Here is a 25,520-nt window from a genome sequence, read left to right as displayed (position 1 = left end):
ATTTTGTCATGAGTCATTTTGTACCCACCACTTTTTTTTTTTTTTTTTTTAAACCTCGAGTTCAATTTAGCCGTTCTGCTGCTGCGCTGGCTACACGCTTTTCTGTTCATTAAAACTGCAACAACTGTAATATTGGGATACGTTCTAGGTTGGGGGAGGGGGAGGGGGAGGGGGAGTCATCGTGTCACTGTTATTATTTTCTATCGCGCTTCTTTTTTTTTAAAGAATGTTTTTCAAATGAGTTGACAGTTTGGAATGGACAGTGAACGAGCGGGAACGAGGCTACCTAGTCTTTGCTGGGATTGGCCAGAATTTCTGGCGAATGTATCATAGACGAGCAAGTCATTTAGCCTTCATACAATATCACAAGGTTGCATCCTAGTGCCATGGACTATAACATATCAAAGTGATAACCTGTAGAACAAATGGATGTTGTTGTACACACAGCATGGGTCTGCAGACCATTGACACAAAGGTAAGACGCGATAACTTATGTTTATTAAGATTTGCTGGTATTATGGCTAGGTCTTGTGCATTTGCACACAAGGGATCGGCTGTTTTAATTCTTCTCTTGCAATTAATGTTACGTTAGACTTCCTTAGCCACCAACTTAATTAGCTAGTTACGGTTTGCGTTCATCTGCAAGTATTGGGGGAGATGATTGTTGAGTAGTCAGTATCTTGTTTAATTATTGCTTGAATCTATTGCTGAATTCTGGAATAGTTGTGATGATGATGATGATGATGACGATGAGGAATGGATCAAGTTTTAGTCAAAATGCCTGATGTAGATTGGATGGATGCATGTTGTTGTGAATTGAGAGCAGTCAGATCATGGTGTGATAGTCAATAGTGTTCATCTGTGCTACACTATTTTTGCTTTTTCAATCTTGATAAAATTTGTAGTGCTTAAGTTGTGTTGTGTGTAGATATGGTAAATTGTACTGGGAATTAAATCAAATTATTACATGGCTTGGTTGAATTCCACTGTAGAATGAAGTCTGTTATTTCTTGATAATAACACCGTTGCCATGAAAAACAGAGCGTTGCTATGGACGCGGCAGGATTCTAATCGTAGAGACGGAACTATTTTCTTTAGCGGAAGCAATACAATCGTGTTTAAATCAATAAACTCTTTTTTAAATCAATATTTTGTGTCAAATTATTGATTTATTTGGTGGGTAGCCATGTAATAAGCGGGATAATGTAGAGCGAAGCTCGATTTTGGGTTAGATTTTTTTCCCCGTTTTCAGTGGTTATAACAAAGCAACATGAAAGAGAAATTTGGTAATCATTGTTTAGGTACATTAAACCACGTCATGGCCATGTCATATTGTCAACATGGTACTTATATGATGATATGAAGCAGATTAGTGGGTCATATATCATATGTCTAATGCTTTGTACGGCTTTCTTCTTCATAAAACGAGTCGGACATCATCACATTTTTGTATACATTTTTATTTATTTACATTAATAAGATACAGGACGTCTTTCAAAACATGACCTGCGCGAAAGAGAAAAAAAAATGCATCATTGTACCCAGCACTTCTGAAAATGCACTTCTGAATGCGTCTCTGTCCCCACCACATTTCAAACCAAACTGACGCCCATGAATGCCCCTTTCCATAATTGCAAGCTTCATCTTTAAAAGGCAGTTAATAATGTCCTTTGTTTAACCATCAGTTCAAACCCAAAAGGGGAACAGACAGACAGACACTCTAATATAACATATATAAAAATATAATTTTAATAATGTTTCACAATTTTACCATATTTTACATACAATTATACCGTATTAAAAATGCAGCCTTGGTAAGAATACAAGACCAAAAAAAATCTTACCATCCGTAACGTTTTGAATGTTGGCGTAAACAAGTCAACATTGCTAATCAGTTAGGTGATCCTAGTTGACCGTAGTGATGCATTCTGTGTTAGCATAATGCCATAATGTGTCTGACACACAGATGCTAATGCTTTCCTTGTTTGACAGCAGTGTGTTCCTAAGTGTGTTGGGTATTTTACCATAGACAGACACTCAAGGATGTGGCCATTATTCTCTATTGTTTATTTGTTAATTCACCTTTTCGTCCAAATAGTCACCAGCCAATTTTTTTTTTTTTTTAATGAGATTTTGACATTCACGCTCCTTTTTAACAGGTTCACTCCTCTCCTTCTCGACCTCCCGGCTCCCCTCAATTAATATTTGGAGTGGTGTCTTTCTGTTTAAAGACACTCTCCCCAGAGAAGGGCTTCTAACAATAGTCTAGCATGTGGCTCTGAATTCTAGGGCTGTGGCGTCTTCAGGAGCACTGAACGATTTCAATTAAGATAAACATTGCCACATGGTGGCATTTGGGTTGTCATTTTGAGGGCTTTGTTTCATAGTGCTGGTTTGGAATGATGATTGGTGGGACTTAGGTGTTACAGTCATGGACTTCAGAAAAGTTTAAAAAGTCCTGATAAAATAGGACAAAGGCTGCTTTTCTTTTTAGCTCCTCAAAGTCTTTTTGTGTTAAATTATGGTTCTATACCATGTTTAAAATAGATAATGAAATTGTCACACTGAGAGGTTGATTTAAAACTCATTTTCTCCATAAATAAAAAACATCAACAAATGGCTAAACCAGTGTATGCGGTCAGCCTTGTTGATTACTATTGTAATTCATTGCATTTGGATTGCTCTCAATCACCCTTATTTAATAGCTCAGAAAGCATTAAGTGGCGGTCACACTACATTTTAAGCATGCATAATTTTTCAGACCGAACAATAAATATAGAAAAGATTTGATGTCTTGCTCCTGTTTTGAATAAGTATTTAGAAACCAATATGTAGAGGTCACTCTGTGACCCTTTATGGTCAATTCCTTAATTAAGGGAAGTTTTGAGGTGCATTATATTCCATTTTTGATTGCCTCCTATATAACTGAATTAATCTCATTCTTTTCTCTTTACAGCTGGGACCATCTCTGGGGAAGAGATCCCCATCATGTCCAAAACTAACATCAAGGAGTACAGAGACAGTTTCTCTTGTGAGAAATTCAGTTTTCACAGTAATCCTAACATCACTTTCTATGTATACATCAGCAACTTCTCATGGCCAATCAAAATACAGGTGAGGACACGTTTTGACTTGTTTGGCTTCTACTGAATACACTTTAGGAGTCATTGTTCACATGTTTCAGTATGTTAAGCAGTTTTTTTTTAGTTTTGGGTAAAGCAGGAAACTTCCATCTCCATTGTGAAATCCACAAAACAAATGTTTTTGAAAAGATCCAATGCTCCTTGATATGGATATCAATTATTCAGTTATGCGCTGGGATAAGTTTGCATCTTATGGTCCATAAAATTGAATCAGCTCTTAAGTGGCAATGTGTTACATTACCAGATGCCTAGATGACGGACATAAAATGACATTGTTGGAGTAATGTGCAGACCCATGCTATCTGTCATGGAAAAACATTTATGTTGAATATCCACTGGGGTACATTACTCTTAATATGAACGATGTTTGCAGTCTTTACTGCCTGCAATCAAACAGTAGAAGAGATATACCTGTGATTGCACAGGTAGTTTGATTTTAGATGGAAGAAAAATATCTTCTCTATATCTGCGTCCATTTAAATCCTATAGCATGAATGCATTAAATTTATCAAGAGTGACAGAAAAAGTATTTAGAATTAGATTATAATGATCACTTTCTATTCTTTCAAGTACAAAAAAAAATCAAGAACTTTACAGAAATATTAAGCAGAACAACCCTTTTTTTGTTTGTGTGTTAAATTATTAGACATTTTTAGAATGATTTCTAAAGGATCATGTGATGCCGACTAGTGGAGTTATGGCTTCTGAAAATTCAGCATTGCCATCACAGGAATGGATTACATTTTACAATATTTTAAAATAGAAATCTGTTATTTTAAATTGTAATAATATTTCACGTTATTACTAAAATATTTTCAAATAAATGCAGACTTGGTGAGCATAAGAGACTTTTTTCAAAAGCATAAAAAAACGTATCATCCCCAAACTTTTGAATGATAGTGTGGCATGAATGACCAGAAAAACTGTAGCAGTTTGAGACCATTGATAATTGAGGTTTATGCGTGTGCTGGAAGCTTTAGGAAATGTGCTGCAATAGAGTCTTATCCACCCTGACAGTCCCCTCCCTTTCTCTGTTTTTCTGAACACTGCTCTGAGCATGCCACCCAAGGCTCCATGACATCAGCACTGCATTATATGGTTGTGTGACTGGCTCTTATCAAGATCCTCAGCTTTGTGGACCAGACGTAGATGTGATCTGGCACTATGAACTCGCACCTCAGCTGTGACTCGGGTTTTAACAACATGATATTCCAGTGTGAAATGTAATCGCTTAGACTTGTTAGACTTGGACACTGTCACAGAACATATGTAACTTAACCATTACCTTACATTTTGCTGTTCTTAGATTCTAAAGAAGTGATGTAGAAGTAATTATATTTTTCTTTTTCTTTTTTTTTTTTTTAGCTTTTTTTATTATAGTTTATTTTTAAATTATTATAGTATATAGTATTTTGAATTAGCTTTTCTTTTTTCTTTTATTCTTTTCTTTTTTTGTGTATGTTTTTCAGTTTTACTATTTTTTTGTTTTGATTCAGCTTGTTTTTACAGTTAACATTTGAGTAATTTTTGTACATAAACTTGTTTTATTACCGTTGTGCAAGGCAACCAATATTTTTACTTATGTATACATTTACAATATCAGAAACAAAATCAGAAGGAGCTTTATAGCCAAGTATGTTTGCTCATACAAGGAATTTGTTCTGGTGACAGAAGGGTTGGAGCTATTATTGATTTGGGTTGGAGCTAAACCGAAGTTGCGCATCCCTGGTGTTGAGGGAGAAGAGCAGTGGGGAGAGCACATACCCCTGGAGTGCTGGGATGATTGTATTGAAAGCCGAGGTGAAGTCCACAAACAGGATCCTCACATTAGTCCCTGGTTTGTCCAGATGCTGTAGGATATAATGCAGTCCAATGTTGACTACATCATCCACAGACCTGTTTGCACGATAAATAAACTACAGGGGTCCAGTAAGGTTCTAGTGATGTCTAGTTACTTCATGACCACAGATGTTAGGGTAACAGGACTTTAATCATTAAGTCCTGGGATTTTGGGTTTCTTTGGAATGGTGATGATGGTGGAGCATTTGAAGCAGGAAGGGTCTTCGCACAGCTATAGAAGATCTGTGAAAAGATCACAGGTTTTCATACAGGCTGGTGAAACACCGTCTGGGCCTGGTGCTTTTCTATCTGGTCAAAGTGGATGTGGGGTGTGAGACTGGGAGTTTCAAAATCTGCAGTTAAACTCATTCAGGTCTTCAGCAAGTTGTTGTTGCGCCACAGTACTGGGCGATAGTGTCTTGTAGTTTGTGATGTCTCTCAGGCCTTTCCAAACTGAATCATGATTGTTTGCTGAAAACTGTTTTTCCAGCTTTTTAGAGTAGCTCCTCTTAGCCACTCCGATCTCCTTTGTCAGTGTGCTCCTGGCCTTGTAAAAGATTCTGCCCCTGTAAGCATCCTCTTTGGCCTGATCATGGTTTGTCGTTGTTGTTGTATGTTATATAAATCCTGGTAGGAATGCACATATCCTCAGAGAAACCGATGTATGATTCTGCAGTCTCTGTGAGTTTGTCCATATCGGTGGCAGCAGCTTTAAAAACATGCCAATCAGCGCTCTGCTTCATTAGTCCACCTTTTACAGTCCTTATTACAGGTTTAACTGATTTCAGTGTCTGCCTGCAGGTTGGTATAAGATGAACCATACAGTGTTCAGAGAGCCACAAGGCTGCCTGTGGGACAGAGTGATATATGCATTATAGATTTAATACCAATGAACAATCAGCTAGTAATAATAGCAAAAACTATTCTGACTGAATAGTGATTCGGATTATCTTTTATCAAAGGATCTTTTATCACCCTGTTATTATTTTACAAAAAGTACAGCTGATTGCATATTGTCCCACCACAGAATATTACTTGTACATTAAATAAAAAGAACATTGTTATGTAATTTACAGAGAGATAGACGCGGATGTCTCTGGTAGTTGGTGCACACTGGGAAATGTCTGCTCCCCCGTCCCCTGATGTCTTTCCCTAAAAGACCAGTCTCTGAAGTAAAAAAATAACCATCTATATTGGTAATAAAATGTATTACACAAAATATGATAAACACTTAGAAGCTAGTGAAGCTATTTATTAAAAAATTTACCACAATAAAGAAAGATTTAATTTGGTCGTTATCCATATGGTTTATAAAGATAACCACCACAATTCCTCTCAACCTTTCTGCCGTTCATTATCGTTCGCCAGCTGTGCACCGAGACACTCAGATACAGCATGTCAATTGTTGTTGGGACTAACTCCAACAGCGAGAATACACCTAATATTGATCTGCATTCATTCATCTGTTCCTCTATCACGTATAATATTAGTTCTTCTGAAAGGTTCATTTATTTACGTTGGTCTTGCAGACCTTCATCTCAGTTGAGCTGTGTTCAACACTAATAGTTTTCTACTAGATTTCCCAAAAGCAGAGTCAGTTATTTACCATGGTGATGCATCATTAAATCCAATGGACCCCCGTGACAGTGAGCTTGCGCTCCTCTGATGTTTATGATCAGAAAGTGTGATCAGCATTTATTAGCTTACTGAGGAAATCGGGACTGTGAAACTATGCACATATGGAGCACTCGACCCCTTCTGAAAGCATCAGATATTAGATATGAAGAATTGAAGTGCTCTCGTTGTGCAGGAAACCCAATATGACAAAACATTACTGCTGTCTCGCTGTCTCATGGGTCGGTGTGAGGTCAGCCACTATGAACAATATAAATAATCCATTTCAGGCATGTATGTGGAAGCTTTTTACTTTAATGTTACAATCCATAAATAAAACAGTTCTGTGAACAAAGTTAAATTCACCATAAATTAAGCCTTTCGAACAAAAAATAATTTATTGGAATGGATTTGTTGTAGTGCTGTTGTGTAATTTTTAATTAACTTTGTTATGGTTCACAGATGCAAATGCTAAGGTCTGAACAAAATTTGAACTAAGGTTGTCTGCAACCGCTTACAAACCACCGTTCAGTCTATGCTACTCTGTTCACACTGCTTTTCAATTCATTATCCAAAAAGTAATAATAATTAATAATTACTGTGGCGATGCTGATTATTATATCTATTATTACATGTACATGAAAATATAAATATATTTCATATAAAACAATTTATATTCAATTTGTATACCACACAAATTATAAACTTTGCGTATATATTATTATTATTATTATTATGATTATTACATGTATTAAAATACATACAATTTTAAAATTTTATTTTAAAATAATTTGATATATTAAAACATTATTATGTAATATAATCATCATTATATTTATAACTTTTTGGGGTATAAATAAAGATACATATTATTATCACCATCATCATAGTACATGACTTTAGGTTTGGACACATATTTCTTAATGAAGGTAGAACACAGAGCTGCTTGATGGTCCCACAGTAGTTTCCTCTCTCCAGATCTCAGATGCTTTGTTAGTGGTTATTCATTCCTTGGCATGATGAGCAATTCCTACCAATTTATATAATGATATAATGAATGAAAATATGAATGATTCTTTCAGCTGGAGGATCTACTCATTTATATTCACATTCAAGTTATTGGTTGATATTGTTTTTTGTCTTTTAATGTGCATAATAAAGATAATTTATTGTATTAAAGCTCAGATTGGACTCTGAAAGCTGATGTAGGGTGGAATAGGTTGATATGAAATTTTCTAAAAGTTAGAAATGGTTGCAGCATAATGAATGCGCTGGAGAGTCAAAAACATATTGATGGTATAGATCAACAAGCTAAAAGCTAAAAATATCCTGTTTTTGTCACTATACAGACCTGTTTGTCAAGTGCAATTATAACACACTCATAAATGTAAAAATAGTTACTGAATTGTTACTGAGTTTTGTTAATGCAAATACTTGAATTTTCTGTTCAGGTATGCAGTACCAAGAATTATTTTATATGTGTACTATATGTTTGCATGTGATTTATAATGTCTGAATGACCTTATTTAGTAGAGTTTATGCCCTGCCCATGTGGTGCTTTAAAGCATTATTTGTGGCACAACAAGGTATGGTCTCACTGGGAGCAGTGGCTTAACAGGGCACATGTGTGGGCTGCACAACTGCTCTTTTCAATCGCAGCATCTTGCTTGCTTGTCTTCGGGGACAAAAATGTTTCGGCCCTAATTGAGTGTTAAAGCTTTCTCCAGCTCTGTCTTTAGCCCCAGCCGTGTTCCTGTGACAACGGCTTAATGAAATGAATGGGCTTTCCAAAGGACCTGTCCTGCTCTGCTGTTGTTGCATTATTCATCTGGTGAGTCAGGGTGACTTACATATTCGTACATTTAGACCATTAATCCGTTTATTTTTGCTGGGTATTTATCCAAGTAGTTATTTTCCTTGCCTTATGGGCAGTGTTGGGGAGTAACTAGTTACATGTAACGGCGTTACGTAATTTAATTACAAAATAAATGTAACAGTAATCAGTTACAGTTACTAAGAAAAAATGAGTAATTAAATTACAGTTACTTATGAAAATTGTAACGATTACAAAGAGGATTACATTTTGAATATTTACACACATCCACATACAGCTTATACTTTCCCAAATTGCACTAAGACATATGGCCCATAATCTCCGAGACGCGGAAAACACATTCGTAGAATCGAGTCATAAAAATGGAATTCAGCCTATAACGCGGACGCAATATGCCACATTTTGGACGAATAAATCAAAAGTAGGTCAGTACACTTGAATCAAAACCCGATATGGACTGATGTCTGTGAATATTAAGCCGCAAAAAGACTGAATATGAATCCTGCACGTTCTGCGTGTCTGTGGAAATCAGGCGCTGACTGGACATCGGGAGAACCGGGACTATTCCCGGTGGCCTGGCAGACGATTTGGCCTTCTACTTTAATATTGTTATTGTATAATTGCAGGCCGAATATACTAAAGCGATTATTTCCGAATCCGCCATTCGATAATTAAATTTCTAATAAATCATCAATCGGTTAGTCGTGACTGGCAATGGTTGGGCTCGCGCCTCGCGCGCTCTCCGCGCCTCCGCCGAACGGTTTGGATCAGACTTCGAGTAATCAATGCGAGAGAGAGACCGGAGTGAACTGTGTAAGCGCACAGCTGGAGCAGAGAAGCGACACATCTGTTCAGGGTTTCAGGTGCAGGTCAGTTTCATCTGTAAAGATGCTAATGTAGTTTTGTCTTTGTTTACTTAGTCAAGCAGCAGCACATTGCTCGCAATCACTCAAAATACTGTATAAACAACGTCATTATTATCTTTTGTAATGTTACAGTAGTAAGTTAGCAGACAAATCATCATATTCTATCATAGGTTTAGGGGGAGCTAGTGGATACAAAAACACAACCCTTAGGAAAATTAATATAGCCTATGGTATGGCACTAACCGTGGTTTAATTATGGAATTTGTAGTAAAAATAAATACAAGTGGTAATTCATTTGCCAAAAAAACAAAATTGCACTTACAAAACATGGTAAAAGTCAAATAAAAATCTTCAGTATTAAAGTCATGAGAGAGATGGTTGGATAATGGAAGTGAATGTGCAGTTCAGGAGAGAACTCTTGATTACGTTGCAAGTCCCCCAACCTATGGATTCAAATCTTTTTGATGTCAGGTCCAAAAAAAAAAATAGGGTTGTCCATGTTTCAGAATGGGTTGTGGGTGTATGAGTGTGAGATTTCCCAGCCTATTTTTTTCCCAGTCCGCCCCTCATGGAAATTAATCTCTAGAACAGTCACTTCATGAGCATTTTTTACTTATTTTGAGAAACTATCATCATATCATATACAAAGAGACAGCAGTGTTTCAAAAAGACACCAATGTTTCAGGAGTTTAAAACATCATAGACTTAACGAGTTTGATTGGCCAGAATAATATCTCAGGAGCGGCGTAAGCAGCACAAAACATTTCCTGGTCCCACTTTATATTAGTTGTCTTTTAACTACTGTGTATGTACATCCACAAAAAGAATTGTTAAGTACAGTGTACATTTATGTTCATATTGTATTGCAAAACATGTTTGCTGCTATTGAGGTGGATTGCAGTTTAGGTTAAAGACTGGTTTATGATATGGTTAGGTTTAAGGGTGTGATTAGGGTTAGGTTCAACGGTGTAGTTCTAGATGTATCTAAAGTCATTAATTACTGATGTAATTACAGGCAAATATCTTTTTATCAAATATCAAATATCAAACCCTGTATCAAATTGTTCATTTAAATGTTAGTACATAGTAGTTAAAATCACTTAATATACAGTGGGCCACATATTCTTAAGGCCCTGATATACTTTAAGCGACATCATAGAGTAAACTGGTATGACGTTATTTCAAATCAGACCAAATCAAAATTTGTTTTGGGAGTTCTTTTCACCGATAAGCGAAGAACGAAAAAGAACTTTGCCGTAACTACATTGTGGCCTTCACTCTCTCCATTAGGGAATGCAAATCTAATCCAGATCACTGGTCATTTTAAAATAGCCCAAAAAGGGACAGTAGTTCACTCAAAAAAATTAAACTTTTATCATCATGTACTCCCCTTATGCTGTTCCCAACTTGTATGACTTTGTGTTGCGGAACACATGAAGATGAATAAATGATGACATAATTTTTGGGTGAAATATAATTTAAATCCCTGTGTGCAAAAATGCAGCCAATTTGAATTTTCAATTACAGACTGTTATCCAAAAGTGTCATTTTGTCTCTTCCTAACCATGTTGAGCTACACCTGTCCATTTAAGTAAAACACAATCCCAGAAGGCAGACATTTGGCATGTGTGTAATGCCTGAAGGATGTCAGCTCAGGTAACCATGAACAGCCATTATTGCCTCCATTTAACAATTAGAGGGGATGAGGAAAAAGAAAAAAATGTGATGGCCCCTCAAGCTAAAAAAAAAAATTGTTGACATTATCTCTTGTGAAGGACCCTAGCCGCAAGCAAAGGTCTTCATCATCTTTTCCTGTAAAGAGCTGTTCTTTGGTAACCTGTCACCCCATCATTTATCTCACTTTTGCTTTTGTCCCCTCACAGATTGCCTTCTCTCAGCACAACAGCATTATGGACCTGGTGCAGTTCTTTGTGACGTTTTTCAGGTGAGTGCTTGTGCCGCCTTGGTTCTCTCCACCATTTCAGAGGTGTGATGTAACACAGAAGTTGATTGTGACGGCATCTTTCAGCTGTTCAGCCAGTCTCATGTCTCATTCCTTTTCCGTTTGGATTAATGAGTCAGTTCTGAGAGAACTCTTTAGGCCAAGAGGAAATGAGACCTACCTTTTTCCTTTCACTACCATATATGTCCAAAGTCCTAAATGATCTGATGCAATAAACTGTTTTGATGGGGATGGTTTCAGATTGGCTAGAATTAAAAAAATTGAATAATGCTCTTATCTAGTAAAGCGATCATTTTCTAAAACCACAAATCCAGTAGTTTTACTTTTAAGGTATAGCTCACCTAGACATGAAAATCATTTATTTACAATCATGCCATTCCAAATAATTCCAAATTCCTATATGCCAGCTGCTTTTTACTGTACAATTACAGTTTATGGAGATGTAAGATTTCAGTCTTCAAAAAAGCCTTACAAGTATCATAAAAATAGTTCATATGACTTGTACAGTATATTCCAAGCCTTGAAGAAATGTGATACCTAAGCAGGGTAAAATTTAAGTTCACTGAAGGTCTTTTTGGCTCTATGGAATAATGTCCAATTTGGCAACAAATACTTGAGTCAAATAATTTCAATACATTTTATGATCCAGTTAAAAAAAAATGGTTAAAATGTTGTTTTGTCTCATGGAGTAGATGAAAATGTTTTCATCTTGTCAAAAGTTGTATGGACCTCATTTAGAGTGTTTGCATCTGTTGAGATTCTGATATTTTGAATACTTTTTTGATTCATTCACAAAACTGGTTTAAATGTTTTCTTAACTTATGGAGGGAAAGATTACATTTCAGTTTGGTCCTCATATAAAGCTGTCATGTGACTTCAGAAAACTCAGAATATAGTTTACAAGTCCTATGAACCACTGGTGCTTTTGTGTCTTTTTTTTTGCTTAAAATTTTAATTGCATACAACCAGCACTTCTCTGGAAAAAATGCAACCATCATTTTTCTTTTGAGTAGCACAGCAGAAATAAATTCATATGGGAATGGAACAAATTGAGAGTGAGTAAACAATGACATCTTTTTTTGGTTTTGGCTGCACAATATGAGACAAAACACAAATGAAAATGAACTGTTGGGGTTGTAAACAACTTGCTAACAGGCAATGCTTCATGCTAAACTGCTCTGCCCTTTCATCTCTATGAGGTGTCATTGCCACAAGGTATGTCTGTCATCCTGATTTGTTCATTTCTATACTATTTCTTGAATTGTCTTTAAATGCACACCTGTTCCCATTATGTCTTATTAGATTTGGTTATAAAGGGTGTCTTTCTCTTTCCGAATGGTCAGTCTCTTGGTGTAGCCACTGCACCCTCTGGTGCTTGTCCTGGATTTAGATCATTGTTCTGGATTAGACAGCCCCTCTGGAAGCTGTTGTCAAATGCTGATGCACTCCGACACTGGGTCAACTTGTGCTCCAAACAGTCATGTTATTCAGCTTGCATGTTTCTGACTGCCTGGGCAATCAATTTAACTAGTTAACTTTAAGCTGGCCTTAGTGTGTGTGTAATCACAAACACTGGCAGCACAAGCACACTGGCTTTAATCCGTTAATTCAAATTAGGAAATGTTTGGAATAGAAGCTTGGCATTTCATTCTAGCAGTTCACTTTGAGTCTGCTAAATTCAAACCTACCTTCAGAATCACCTTCAAAAGCGTCCATTCACTAACATCTTTTATTCAAATATAAGCAAAGAAAGGACGCACACATCATGCAGTGTTCCTGTAGCTCAAGTGGTAGAACATTGCATTACCAAGCGCAAGGTTGGGGGTTCGAATCCCAGGGAACACATGTTAGGAGAGAATGGTTAGCATTGAATGCATTGTAAGTCGCTTTGGATAAAAGCGTCTGCTAAATGCATACACTTAAATTTAATTTATACAGGAAATTGTGCTGCCTTCAGTGCACCTTCCCTAAACGTCTGGAAGCAATAGGTGAGAAGCATACAGTTGATTTAAAATGCTTCAATGAATGCGTAGTTAGAAGATTGCTTGTTTTACCCTGTTAATTGCTGTGGAAAATGTGCCATGACAAGGTACAACTGTCAAATAGGATAAACTTTTAAACAATGATTTTTCTTTCTTTAAAGCAGTCGTCCATAGTAGTGTTTACCCCCACATACACTTCCATACCACACATATATATATATATACAGTGCCCTCCATAAGTTTTGGAACAGTAAAGACAATATTGCTTTTTCTGCTGTGGAGTCAAGACAGTTGCAAATATGATTAAAAGATGTATATGCGACAAAACTGCACAATGTCACATTTTATTATTAGGTCTTTCGACACACGTTTTACCAAATAAAAAGGACAGCACTTTTAGAGTTCATCCCACTATTTGATGTGAGCATAAGTATCAGTTGAATTTAAGGCAGATGTAAAAGATTAAAAACTAATATTTAGTTGCAGATTCCTTGCATGCAATCAGAGTCTGCAACCCATAGACATCACCAGACTCTTGGTCTTATGCTTTAAAATGCTTTTCCCCAGCCTTTAATTCAGCCAATTCCAACTATTGCTTGTATTGGGGAGTTTCCGTCTGTGGTCTCCTCTTCAGCTGGTGAAATTTATGTTAAATCGGATTTAAATCTGGAGATTGATTTGGGCAATCTAAGACTTTACATTTCTTTGCCCTGATAAAGTCCTCGGCTTCCTCGTCTTCATCCTGGTTTGTGTGTGTCATCATCGAATGCAAGACTTACGCCTGTTTCACATATAATCCCTCTGCAGTGCATATGCAGTCCGTGTGCGTTACGTATGTGGTGCTGAAGTAGCACGGACTCATTGTGCTTTCACACAGGATGCGTTTGCATGCGTACGTAGATGCGTACAGGCATCTTTCCTTCAGAAAATGCTACTCTTTCAAAAACAAACAAATGTAGAGGGATCGTTGTATGGGAGGCAGTGTAGGCAGGATCTACTGCTGTCAATTAAGTGTTTTCCTCCAATGAGCATTTTCCTGATTGCACCAATGTGGTTTGAACTTTATTTCCACTGAGCGAGATTACAGCTGAAATCAACACTAGCCTCAGGCAGATTCTGTTTCATTACCAGTACAGCTAGAGAGATGGGATGACAGGGTATATCTCTCCTCACATCTGCCCCTGAGTTATGAACTGCATCACTGAAATACAACAAATTAAAAGTGGAAATAGACAAAAACTTCCATAGATGCTGCCTAACCTACAAACCTTATGTATGACTTTCCTTATAGTATAATATTTATAGTTATAATATATATATATATATATATATATATATATAATTTTATTTATTTTTTTATTTTTTTAAATGACCCTCTCTGTAAACAGGGCTCTGCAGGGGTGTGTAAAAATGTACCACTGATTAAGAATCTGTCAGTGTGAAACCTGAAATTAGAGTGGTTAATGTGAGCAATAGCGAAATGCATTTCCACCCTGTGAATGGCTTTTTAACAGTCTCTTTGTTAAATTCAAGATAATGCATTTGGTTCTATTCCTGCAATCCATTTGCTTTTATTTAATATCTAGCACATGCTCAGTCTTCAGGGTTCGATAAGAGTACTTCCCCTCCCAGGTTTGCCGTAACTGTCTCTTTTTATCCATGTAGATTGGTTCGTTCAGATGAGATAGAGATGTGCCTCTTGATGTCAGCATCTGTGAAATCACCTAAAACGTCCTTCAAATGATTTCGTTTCCCAGACATTTGCTCATTTACACGGAGCTTAGTGAGTCAGCAAACTGTAATGCGGAGTTATTTGACAACAAGTTTGACTAAACATTCATTCTAAGTGGGGTGTCATGCCATACGATCATCCTTAAGATCCTACTCTCCCTGTAATGAAAAAATGGTTGCTCAAATGGCAGAAAATTAATTCACCAGGAAGGTGACTGTAACATTTTTGTCTCATATGGTAATGTTGATGTCAGTAGTCCATTATGAGACCTAAGCAAAGTCATCTGGCCTAAGGGAAATGTTTTTCAACTTCATTGCATTTATTGTATCTCGTAGTTCCTTTTCTGGTAGCTGTCCATTGCAATATCTGACTTTATATTTTGTATTCTGTTATTTAAAATCTTTTCAATGTTGCATAGCATGTGGACTGTACCGGAAAAAGAAGAAGAGTTGTTTATGCAGATGAGAATAGCACTTGCATTTTGCCCTAAAACTTCTAAAGTTACACCTGAAATGGGTTCAGTAGAGGCTGCTTATCAACCTAATTGCTGCTCATTATATAAATAAAAATTTAGTGCAAAGTTTAATTGTCAATTTGTTGCTCTAGATCTTTTCTGCTCCTGCAAGTGGAGAATAATAAAAAATAAAATAAAAAGTCGTTGGAGTGGTTTATTTGTTGGATAAGCGCAAACGAGTGTTTAACTTAGGATACACCTTTTTATCATTGTTTAGCAGTTGGCTTTTAAATTCTTTCTCCCACAGCTCATTCCAGACCTTTCATACCATCCTCTGCTTTAAATGTTCCCGGTTGCCGCCTTTATTTTGTCACTTTTTTTACTCAAGCCGCCACATGTACCACCACACGAGGGATGAGAACCTTTAATTGCTTTATTTTTCGTATAAATTCGTATTCCAGGTGGAAACGCGGAGGGGATTAAGTCCTGTTTACTGCCTGCAATGCACCGGATGAAAGGCTTCGATCTGAAGGGGGATTTCTCACGCACTGCTTCTTAATCGAGCCATTCAAGTTTCCCTCTACTCCATTCGTCTACAATTTGCCATTATCTTCAAACGAACCCATGATGCTGTGCATTTGAAAGCATTAAAAGGATTTCATCATTCTTTTTTTTTTTTTTTTTTTTTCATCTGTGCAAACTGTGAATTAATTTCACATGGAGGTGTTTATGAATAATCACATATCTCCATAAATACAGTCAGCAAATATAATTTCCCTACAATTTATGACTTCGCTGTCGGCGAAGTTTTAAGATTCGCCTTTTGAAGTACATCGCCAGGCAGAAACACTTGACTGAAAAGATCAGATTTCTCAGCTTGACCATTTGAAGGCCTTCTGCAAGTTTCAGAAATGTGTTGACATTTATCTTTGTCCATTTATTTTAATCTTTTGAAGTGGGATTATATTTTATTGCGTCTAGATGCACTGTAAAATATTTAACAAGATGCAAAGCAATGGTTTAAAGACAAGTTGTTTTTTTATGTTATCCAAAACCGTAATTTCGTCAACTCAAACACCTAATGTTCTTTGGAACCATGAGTGGTGGCTATTAATTAACAATATGGAATATTATAAAACCAAACTACAATAAAACCTGAAGTAATAAATCATGATAACTACTAATCACATGGGTATCATTGATGTACCTTAATGAATAAATCCCAACTTGCTAGCAAACTGTTTCCCAGCGACCACAACCCCAGATGGTGGGGATACATGGTTTTGCATAATTCTGTTATTTTACAAATAAATACATTTTTATTTTATTTATTTTTTTGGAACGTGGATGCAAATGAGACATTTACTCATAACAAATAATTAATCTTACATCAATACATCAATTAAATATCAATCAAAAGTCTCAAAACACTAAAACTTCAAAAGTTCCAGCAATGAATTGTAATTAGATAAATCCCTGATAGTTGCACAGATAGCTATTGCATTAGCTGACACATTTCTTTATATATATATATAGAGAGAGAGAGAGAGGAAAATTCTACATCATTTAATCTTTCCATCCCTTCTTTTCTTCATCCTACAGCTGTTTTCTGTCGCTGTTACTAGTAGCTGCAGTGGTGTGGAAGATCAAACAGACCTGTTGGGCCTCCAGGCGACGAGAGGTATGTCATAATACAGAAAAGAAAATATACAGTAACCATACTAAGGACAATGCATACTTTGTCAGAGTCATGGTAATTTAAAAATAGCCAAATATCTGCTGATGAATTCACTTGTTTTAATATGTCGTATCATGTATTGAATGACTTTACACTTTGGTAAATCTGTTCTCCCTTTTTGTTTTGTGGGTTTTCCTTCCCGTGGAATTTGATTAGATGCTCTGAGAAGTACATATAAAGCCTTGTCAGCCACATGAAACAGCTCTGCAGAGTCCAATACTTACAAACATGCCCATCTTCTTAATTAGGGGCCCTCATAAGCCAATTAGCTCTGACAAGAGTTATCTAATGCAGTTCAGAGCAGACTGAACGATAAGCACAGCAGATGTCTGCACATCGAGGAGAGAGATGACATACTTTTACTATTTCTCCTGCCTTCATTTTATTGTGGCAGAATTACAGGCGATCAAAGGCGTTTAAGGGTCTAGGTTTTGGATAATGAGTCAATTTGCTACCTGGTAACCCCCAAAGGTTACTATAAGATATTCCTGAGAGTGATTAGCCAATGTTGAGGTGTTCAAAATGCATTTATTTCACTTTAGTGAACAGAATTGCCATTGATAATCAGGAAGGTTGATCTCTTTTGCTACTGTCCTAATTGATGAATGGAAATAAACAAGAGTTATGATAGCGGCAATCCAAAAGCTATATTCATCTGAAGAATTAAATCCAACAACGCGTGATGGGGGCAGATGGGCTTCCACCATTAGCATTCAGCTCACTGCAGAGCTGCACTCCTCAGGTTCAGATTATCTGTTTTCTTTCTGCCCTCAAGAGCTCTCAAAAAAGCTTTTATCTTTTAATTTAAAATGATTGAAAAGTTTGAGGAGGCACTCCAGAAAAAGAATTACTTCTGAAAAATGTAATTTCTCCTTCCTTTTTGTCTTGATCAAGAAGGAGACTGAATGATGTGCACCTCATTTTGGCACCAGTCATTTGACAAGGTCATGTTTTTGGCAGCATGAGGTGGAGACAGATGAAACTAAGGGATTTTTCAGAGCTTTTCCTTTGCATTCAGAGGCATGCAAGTAATGATAATTTATTGCTGTTTTAAAGTGCAACTTTCCATTTGTATGATCGTAAACGAAAAAGCTGTCCTGCCCTGCGCCCTCTTTAAAGACATGAGTTGAAAGCAGAGGACATGTTTATAACTTCCATTATGCAAATGTTCTCCACTACACTGATTTTGGCTGAGAGATCAAACAAGGGAATGTCTAAAAAGCACCAGTGCTCAACACAAATCACAGTGCTTGCCTTTGATTTCCTTCAATGTGTCGTTTTCCAGAAAATTCTAGAGAACGTCTCATTGTCATCTGCCTGGATATTTGCTCAGTTGCATTTGCCTTATTTTGGATTTAGCTTTAGCTCTAAAGGCTCTTACGTTTAAGTGCAATGCTTGAAAATCTGGTTAAAATCATCCAATTAGTGCTTAACCTCATGCATCATGCGATTATTTGATCTCTCAAACTAAATTTATTGTATTTAAGAGATTAGAGTATGCAATCTCTGTCTCTCTCTCTCTTTCTCACACAGAGAAAGAGAGACAATAAAGTGTTTTTGTTTTTGCTTATCAGGATTCTTTGATATTGGTGTTAATATTTCTCAAAAGCATTTTTCTATTGATGGATGGATTTACCGGTTTCTTTGCAGGAAAATCTCCAGCATTTTGGTTGCTATACTGTAAACTTGAACTGTCTTGTCCCTTAGCAGTGTTTTTTATCTGGCCAAACTTCTGATCTGACTTCATAGAGTACAGATTTAAGATGCTCAAAGCTACAACCTTCCAGCAGAAGATGGTTTGGCCATTGCTTTCAAAGAGAAATTGGCCTTGTGAAACCACATACTGTTAGATAGCGGTATGACGATTTCAGAACAAAACTTAGAATGACAGATCTGAAAAATGTATCCTAGCTTATGTTTAGTGGAGGAAAAAATGTGTTCCATGTCTCTGATTTGATTAATCACGGTGATGGTATGGCGTGTGTGTATGTTTAGCCCTGATGTTAAGTGATAATGCTGAGCAGGTGCATTAGAGGACCGTTTGTCTGATGTCGGAGGGCTTGATAATTGTGTTTTGCATTTACCGCAGTGGAATATTACATAGGTAGAGTCACTTATTCCATTGTCTTCTGGACCTGTGTGTAGGTTTGCATTTGTGTAGGTGATTATCATTTCTGTCGGTGTGTGAAATTCCAGAAATATCCCTTAATTTTTCATGTTTCATTGAGGGTGCAGCAGTCATAGCTCTTTGCCTCAGATTATTGATGTACTGCATGATACAACAGATCAATCTTGTTGATCTTTGTGGATGAACCTTTTTTGAGAATGACAGATCAACAGCCTGGTTTCTAGAAATTAGACAGTGGAAGGGAAGACTATGAAAAGTGCTATTAAAAAGTCTTAACTCTGCTCTCCAGAGAGAAACACAAACAGGTTTGGCTATGGGCATTGCACTTGTCCGTCCTCATGTTTTATGATTCGTCTTATTGGAGAAAAAAAAAAAAAACTCTCCCACTGTTTGGACCAGTGACTGCAAACCCCATGCTGAAATGAAAAATTAAATGAACAAGATGTAACAGGGGTGATTAAGAATAATGAAACCATGCCATCCTGAGTTATTGAATTTTATTTAACATGCAGTCTCATCCAATTCAGTTCTGAGTGCCTGAAGAGGAGCGAATATATTCATAATGAAGGTTACATGCCTCTGCTGTGCTCTATCACACATTCATTTTGGCAATAGGAGGTTTTAATCGATTTAGACAAAACTCCAAATGGATAGTTGCTCAGTGGGAAGATAGTTGCTCAGTGTCTGTTGACTTTTGTCTTACCCAACCTGTTTAAACAAAGCTGATTTGTTAACAAGATTATTTCTAATGCAGGACAGGCATAACACTGGGACAAAGCATACTTTGTACTAGAAACTGTGTCTTGCGCACAGGTGCGAGAGTGGCTCTGTACCATTTCAGAAGGACAAATGACAAATGTCTGCACTAACTGTCAGTGTAGAGCAGGAGGAATGACTTTTGTCTTACAGCATACACAAAAACACTGTTTAATTGAACAGTATTGCTTTAAATGCACGTCCTTGTCGCAATACGGTTGTTTTTAATGCAGTTATATTTGTTTCCAGGTTTGCAGTAGTGGTGAGGCTTAAAGGGATAGTTCACCCAAAAATTTAAATTCTGTCATCATTTACTCACCCTCATGTCGTTGCAAACATGTATGAGGTGCTTTTTTATATTGAACCTAAAAGAAGATATTTTGAGGATTGCTGGTAATCAAACAGTTGGTGGTTGCCATTGACTTCCATAGTATTTTTTTCCTACTATGGAAGTCGATGGGAACCACCAACTGTTTGATGGGATGTAATGAATGTAGGGACTTTTTTCCTGACTGTTTTCTTCAAGAGATGAGATCAATAATGAGTGAATGCTTTTGGATAGAATTCAGGGTGGTGCAATTTTCTGTCAAAAGCAAAAGTTACAAATGCAGCCTGACCATCACGGATAACATTTCTAGAATATTTGTGTGCAACATTTGGAGAAATATTGTAGGGGGGGGGGGGCTTATCGCTATCACCTTAGTTTGAGAAAAGATGCAGTATCAAGTGCTGATGATATTACTATACTTCTACCTTCATTTTGACTTTTTCATTATTTTCTTCCACTTTACTGTACTTGTATATCATGTCTATATAGAATGTAGGCATTATATATTCGTATAAGAATGAAATGAAATTAAACAATATTTTGTGTAGATGATATTAAAAATATATTTTTCTAGTTTTGTTAGTATTTGTTATATTTACTTCTTTTTTGAATACTTGTCAAGACATGTTAGGAACTGTATTCAGTAGGTCCAAAGGTCAATTTGATTTGATCATCATTCCAGGTTACAAATGCAACCAGTGTAGGAGAAAGCAAGCAGTGTGACCACCAACAGATAGTAACTATATTGCAAAAATACATTGCAATAATATTAAACAATTAATAAATAATATAATACAACAGATAATAATGTATTTAACATTAATTTTAAACATTACATTATTAATTCTTAACTAACAGATAGTATTGTTGTTATTTTATGTGAGATTTTACATATAAAAGCCATCCATACCGTTTTGTTTAAATGCTAAATGATGAGCACTGTCATGTTAAATAATATAATTTGTGACTCTGGTGGCCTTGTAGTGATGGTTGATAGCTCTATCTATTTTAGGCTGCTATCGACAGGAAAATTAATATACTCCGTATAATATTCCAGGCCTGCTGAGAACATGCATTGGTTTTTCTGGGAGTATCCATTATTATGAAAAATGAAGAAGTTATGATAAAACTTTTTATCTCTGCATCAAGGCCATGTGTTATAAAGAATGTTTCTCTTTCAAGGGCATCAGTAAACTTCAGGCAAATAGAACAAAGAATTGTATTCTTTTTAATATTAATTAAAGATCAGCCCCAGTATAAAACCATTCTGGCTGGCTTACAGCCCAAGATGTGGGTTTAAGAATGAATAGTAATAATAAGTGACAGTGAAACTGAGCTTTTGGTCTGCAGGGTAACAGCTGTACCCTATCTAATGTTGAATTTTCAATGTTTTTTTTTTTTTTTTTTGTGATAATCATTCATTAATGATTATTTAGTGGGTTATATATATGAATCATGTCAATGATAAAACAGTTGGCTTTAAACTATTGATATCTTTAAAAGCTAGATGTCCTCAACTCTGCTGTAATTAAACAGATCCTTATTACTTAGTTTGATGAATGAGGTACAATCTTGTGTGACACAAATTGGTCAAGATAAGAACACATTATGCAGAGAGGGAGAGAGAGGGAGCTCGATGGAATCGGGGACAGCACGGATGCGTCAGCTCCTTCTCCAGTCTTGCAGAAAAGCAGCTCTGATCTGTCTGAAAAAAAAAGGTTTCAGCCCATAATGAGAGCCTTGAAAACAACAAGCATTAGTGACTCGCAGAAGCTCTGCTTCCATTTCATTCATCACACACTCAAAAGGGAACTGTTAGTCTATGACAAATACTCGCCCTCACTTATCAAGTTCAGCTGTGGGACTCTCCCAGAGTTTCTTAAATCACAAGTTCACACAAACCGATGTCTGCAAATGATACACGCATTGCTCAGAGAGATGCAGTAGTGTGCTCTGAAGTGATGGATCGATGCAGAGTCTGAAGTAGAACTGTTCACTTGGCAATTTCAAAGCAAAGGCTTGCGTATCAGTGATCTGGAAATGAATCCCAAATATTTGTTCAGTGTTAAGTTAAATATTATGTTCACTTTGTCCAGTCAAAGAGGGTCATGCTCCCTTTCCTCTAGCCTGTTGTCTGTAACTATTGTTACATTTTGCAGCATTCAGTACTGAATGTTTGTGGTAAATTGAGTCTTTCCCTGTTAAAAAATAAATAAATCAGATTTAGGTCACACAAGAAAACAAAAATAGTATTAGTAGTGTTACATCCTTGCTTCTACTGTGCGAATGAGGCATTTTAAGACCTATAATATGATGCAACTTGTTGCAATTCTTTTGTTATATTATTCAGTTTGTTAGGGTGTTCTGTGTTTGGTATTTAAGTTTGTAACTTTAGTTTAATGTGATCTAGTGATATGGTTTATTGTAATGATTAAAATGACTGATAAAATAAGAAATCACACTATTTGTACTGTAAATAGTAGGAATGGTATGCAAAATATATGACAGAAACTGCCAGTGGATGTGACTGGCGTTTGAAGGCAGGCTAGTGGCAAATCTGGGCATGAAAACCAATAAGAAGGCAGGGGATCTGTATGGTATTGAGGGGCTGGGTGACTTAAATACTTAAAGTAAAAGTATTGACTGCAGCCATGATAATATTGGACTGATATGATCATATTATCTGGACCAGGTTAGAACTCTGGCTGCAGTGTTTTAAACAAACTGCAGCTTATTTATGGAAACAATCGGGCATCCAGCCAGAAGTGCATTACAATAATCAGGTTTCAAAGTTATGAATGCATGAGCTAACATTTCTGCGTCTAGAAAGAATATTCTATAACTCGTGTTTCTGAGGTGGAAAAAGGCAGTGAGGTGCTCAATAGGTAACACCCCTTGCAGAAAGCCAAATTTCTTTAAGGGAGGTTTAAACTTTCAGTTTGAAGGTTCATGTCCTAGAGAGAGGGAGGAGTTAATAATATTTAACAAAGGTTCAGAAACTGCAGGATGCATCATCAAGATATACGGCAACAGTTGGTTGCAATTTTCTTTCTAATGTTCTTTATCTTTTCGGTGAGAAAAGTAATTGCTGCTGTTCTGCAGTGGGTTATCAGATTCAAGAAATGCCTGGTTCCTAGTTAATCTGGCCACTGTGCTAAACCGATACCTGTGATTATGCTGGTAATTTTCTGATAGCATATAACATTCAGAAAATATTCAGATTTTGTTTTTCTCCCATTTGCATTTCTTTTTCTTAGTGTCTTTCTTAAAAGAGGCTGTTATACTATGTTTTATATATATATATATATATATATATATATATATATATATATATATATATATATATATATATATATTAGAGGTGGGCATAGATACATTTTTTTAATCTAGATTAATCTCACTGTAATCTTGGAATTAATATAGATTAAAATGGCTCATTTGAATTCTGCCAAAGGCATTCAGAATATGTGTGCTACCCAAATAAAATAATGACTAAAAGTAAGACTTTTAGAACGGGTTTCTAAAGCCAGATGGTGCATTAGACCAGAGGCTGTTTCCTGTTTCCAAAATGGTTTCCGTTGGGAAGCTTCTTAAAAAAAAAGAAAATTCCCTGAAGCAAACCCGGCGGCTTCAGCTGCATCCATGTTAGCACGTCATGTTTGATGTGGTAATTTCTAGGGCTTGGGCATCGTGACGTCATTACTTGGCGTGGCCGCCATGTTGATGGCCTCCTTTACTGCTACTCGGACTACTGCGCAGTGTTTAGACATACTCCCTCTCATCCGTGTGTCTTAATTTGATTAATTAAAAATCTATTTTAACCATGGTAAACCGTTGCTGTATTCTGGGGTGTAACAGCGCAACATATAATCGCCTTGGGGAAAATAAAATGAGAATGGGTTAACTTTCCACCGCTTTCCTGCTTGGAGGCGCGACCACGGAGACCATAACATCTGAATATTTATATAGCTTAAGTCAACATTGAACATTGAAAATGAGGGAAATTTCCCGGGTTACTCATCCAAAATACGGGAAATTTCAACATTCATCTTTCTGTTGCTATCCCTCTGCTGACAGCAGAAATCCGTACTACAAAACTGCTGCATTAACTAACGTTAAGCGATTTGTGAAGCTAGGTTTGACATGCTTTTGCTTACAGATTGGCATGAAATCGTGCTCTCACAACAACCACGCTGTTATCTTAAAAAGCCCAACATCACGCTAAGGTTGCTTTCAAGTACAACCCGAATTCCGGAAAAGTTGGGACGTTTTTTAAATTTTAATAAAATGAAAACTAAAGGAATTTCAAATCACATGAGCCAATATTTTATTCACAATAGAACATAGATAACGTAGCAAATGTTTAAACTGAGAAATTTTACACTTTTATCCACTTAATTAGCTCATTTAAAATTTAATGCCTGCTACAGGTCTCAAAAAAGTTGGCACGGGGGCAACAAATGGCTAAAAAGCAAGCAGTTTTGAAAAATTCAGCTGGGAGAACATCTAGTGATTAATTAAGTTAATTGATATCAGGTCTGTAACATGATTAGCTATAAAAGCTTTGTCTTAGAGAAGCAGAGTCTCTCAGAAGTAAAGATGGGCAGAGGCTCTCCAATCTGTGAAAGACTGCGTAAAAAAATTGTGGAAAACTTTAAAAACAATGTTCCTCAACGTCAAATTGCAAAGGCTTTGCAAATCTCATCATCTACAGTGCATAACATCATCAAAAGATTCAGAGAAACTGGAGAAATCTCTGTGCGTAAGGGACAAGGCCGGAGACCTTTATTGGATGCCCGTGGTCTTCGGGCTCTCAGACGACACTGCATCACTCATCGGCATGATTGTGTCAATGACATTACTAAATGGGCCCAGGAATACTTTCAGAAACCACTGTCGGTAAACACAATCCGCCGTGCCATCAGCAGATGCCAACTAAAGCTCTATCATGCAAAAAGGAAGCCATATGTGAACATGGTCCAGAAGCGCCGTCGTGTCCTGTGGGCCAAGGCTCATTTAAAATGGACTATTTCAAAGTGGAATAGTGTTTTATGGTCAGACGAGTCCAAATTTGACATTCTTGTTGGAAATCACGGACGCCGTGTCCTCCGGGCTAAAGAGGAGGGAGACCTTCCAGCATGTT

General features: G+C 36.7%; 1 protein-coding gene across 1 annotated transcript in view; it reads left to right on the top strand.

Moving 5' to 3' along the window:
* atrnl1b (attractin-like 1b) overlaps positions 1-25,520 on the top strand; it is a 109,082-nt gene that overhangs the window by 54,651 nt on the left and 28,911 nt on the right. The window contains exons 24-26 of the mRNA XM_059531095.1: positions 2,957-3,114; positions 11,180-11,241; positions 17,030-17,108. Coding sequence (XP_059387078.1) covers positions 2,957-3,114; positions 11,180-11,241; positions 17,030-17,108 — 299 coding nt within the window. The remainder of the gene's footprint in view (positions 1-2,956; positions 3,115-11,179; positions 11,242-17,029; positions 17,109-25,520) is intronic.

Source organism: Carassius carassius, chromosome 39, assembly GCF_963082965.1.
Source record: "Carassius carassius chromosome 39, fCarCar2.1, whole genome shotgun sequence".
Taxonomy (NCBI): Eukaryota; Metazoa; Chordata; class Actinopteri; order Cypriniformes; family Cyprinidae; genus Carassius; species Carassius carassius.
Note: the sequence above shows the minus strand (reverse complement) of the source record. Positions and strands in the feature narration are given on the sequence as shown.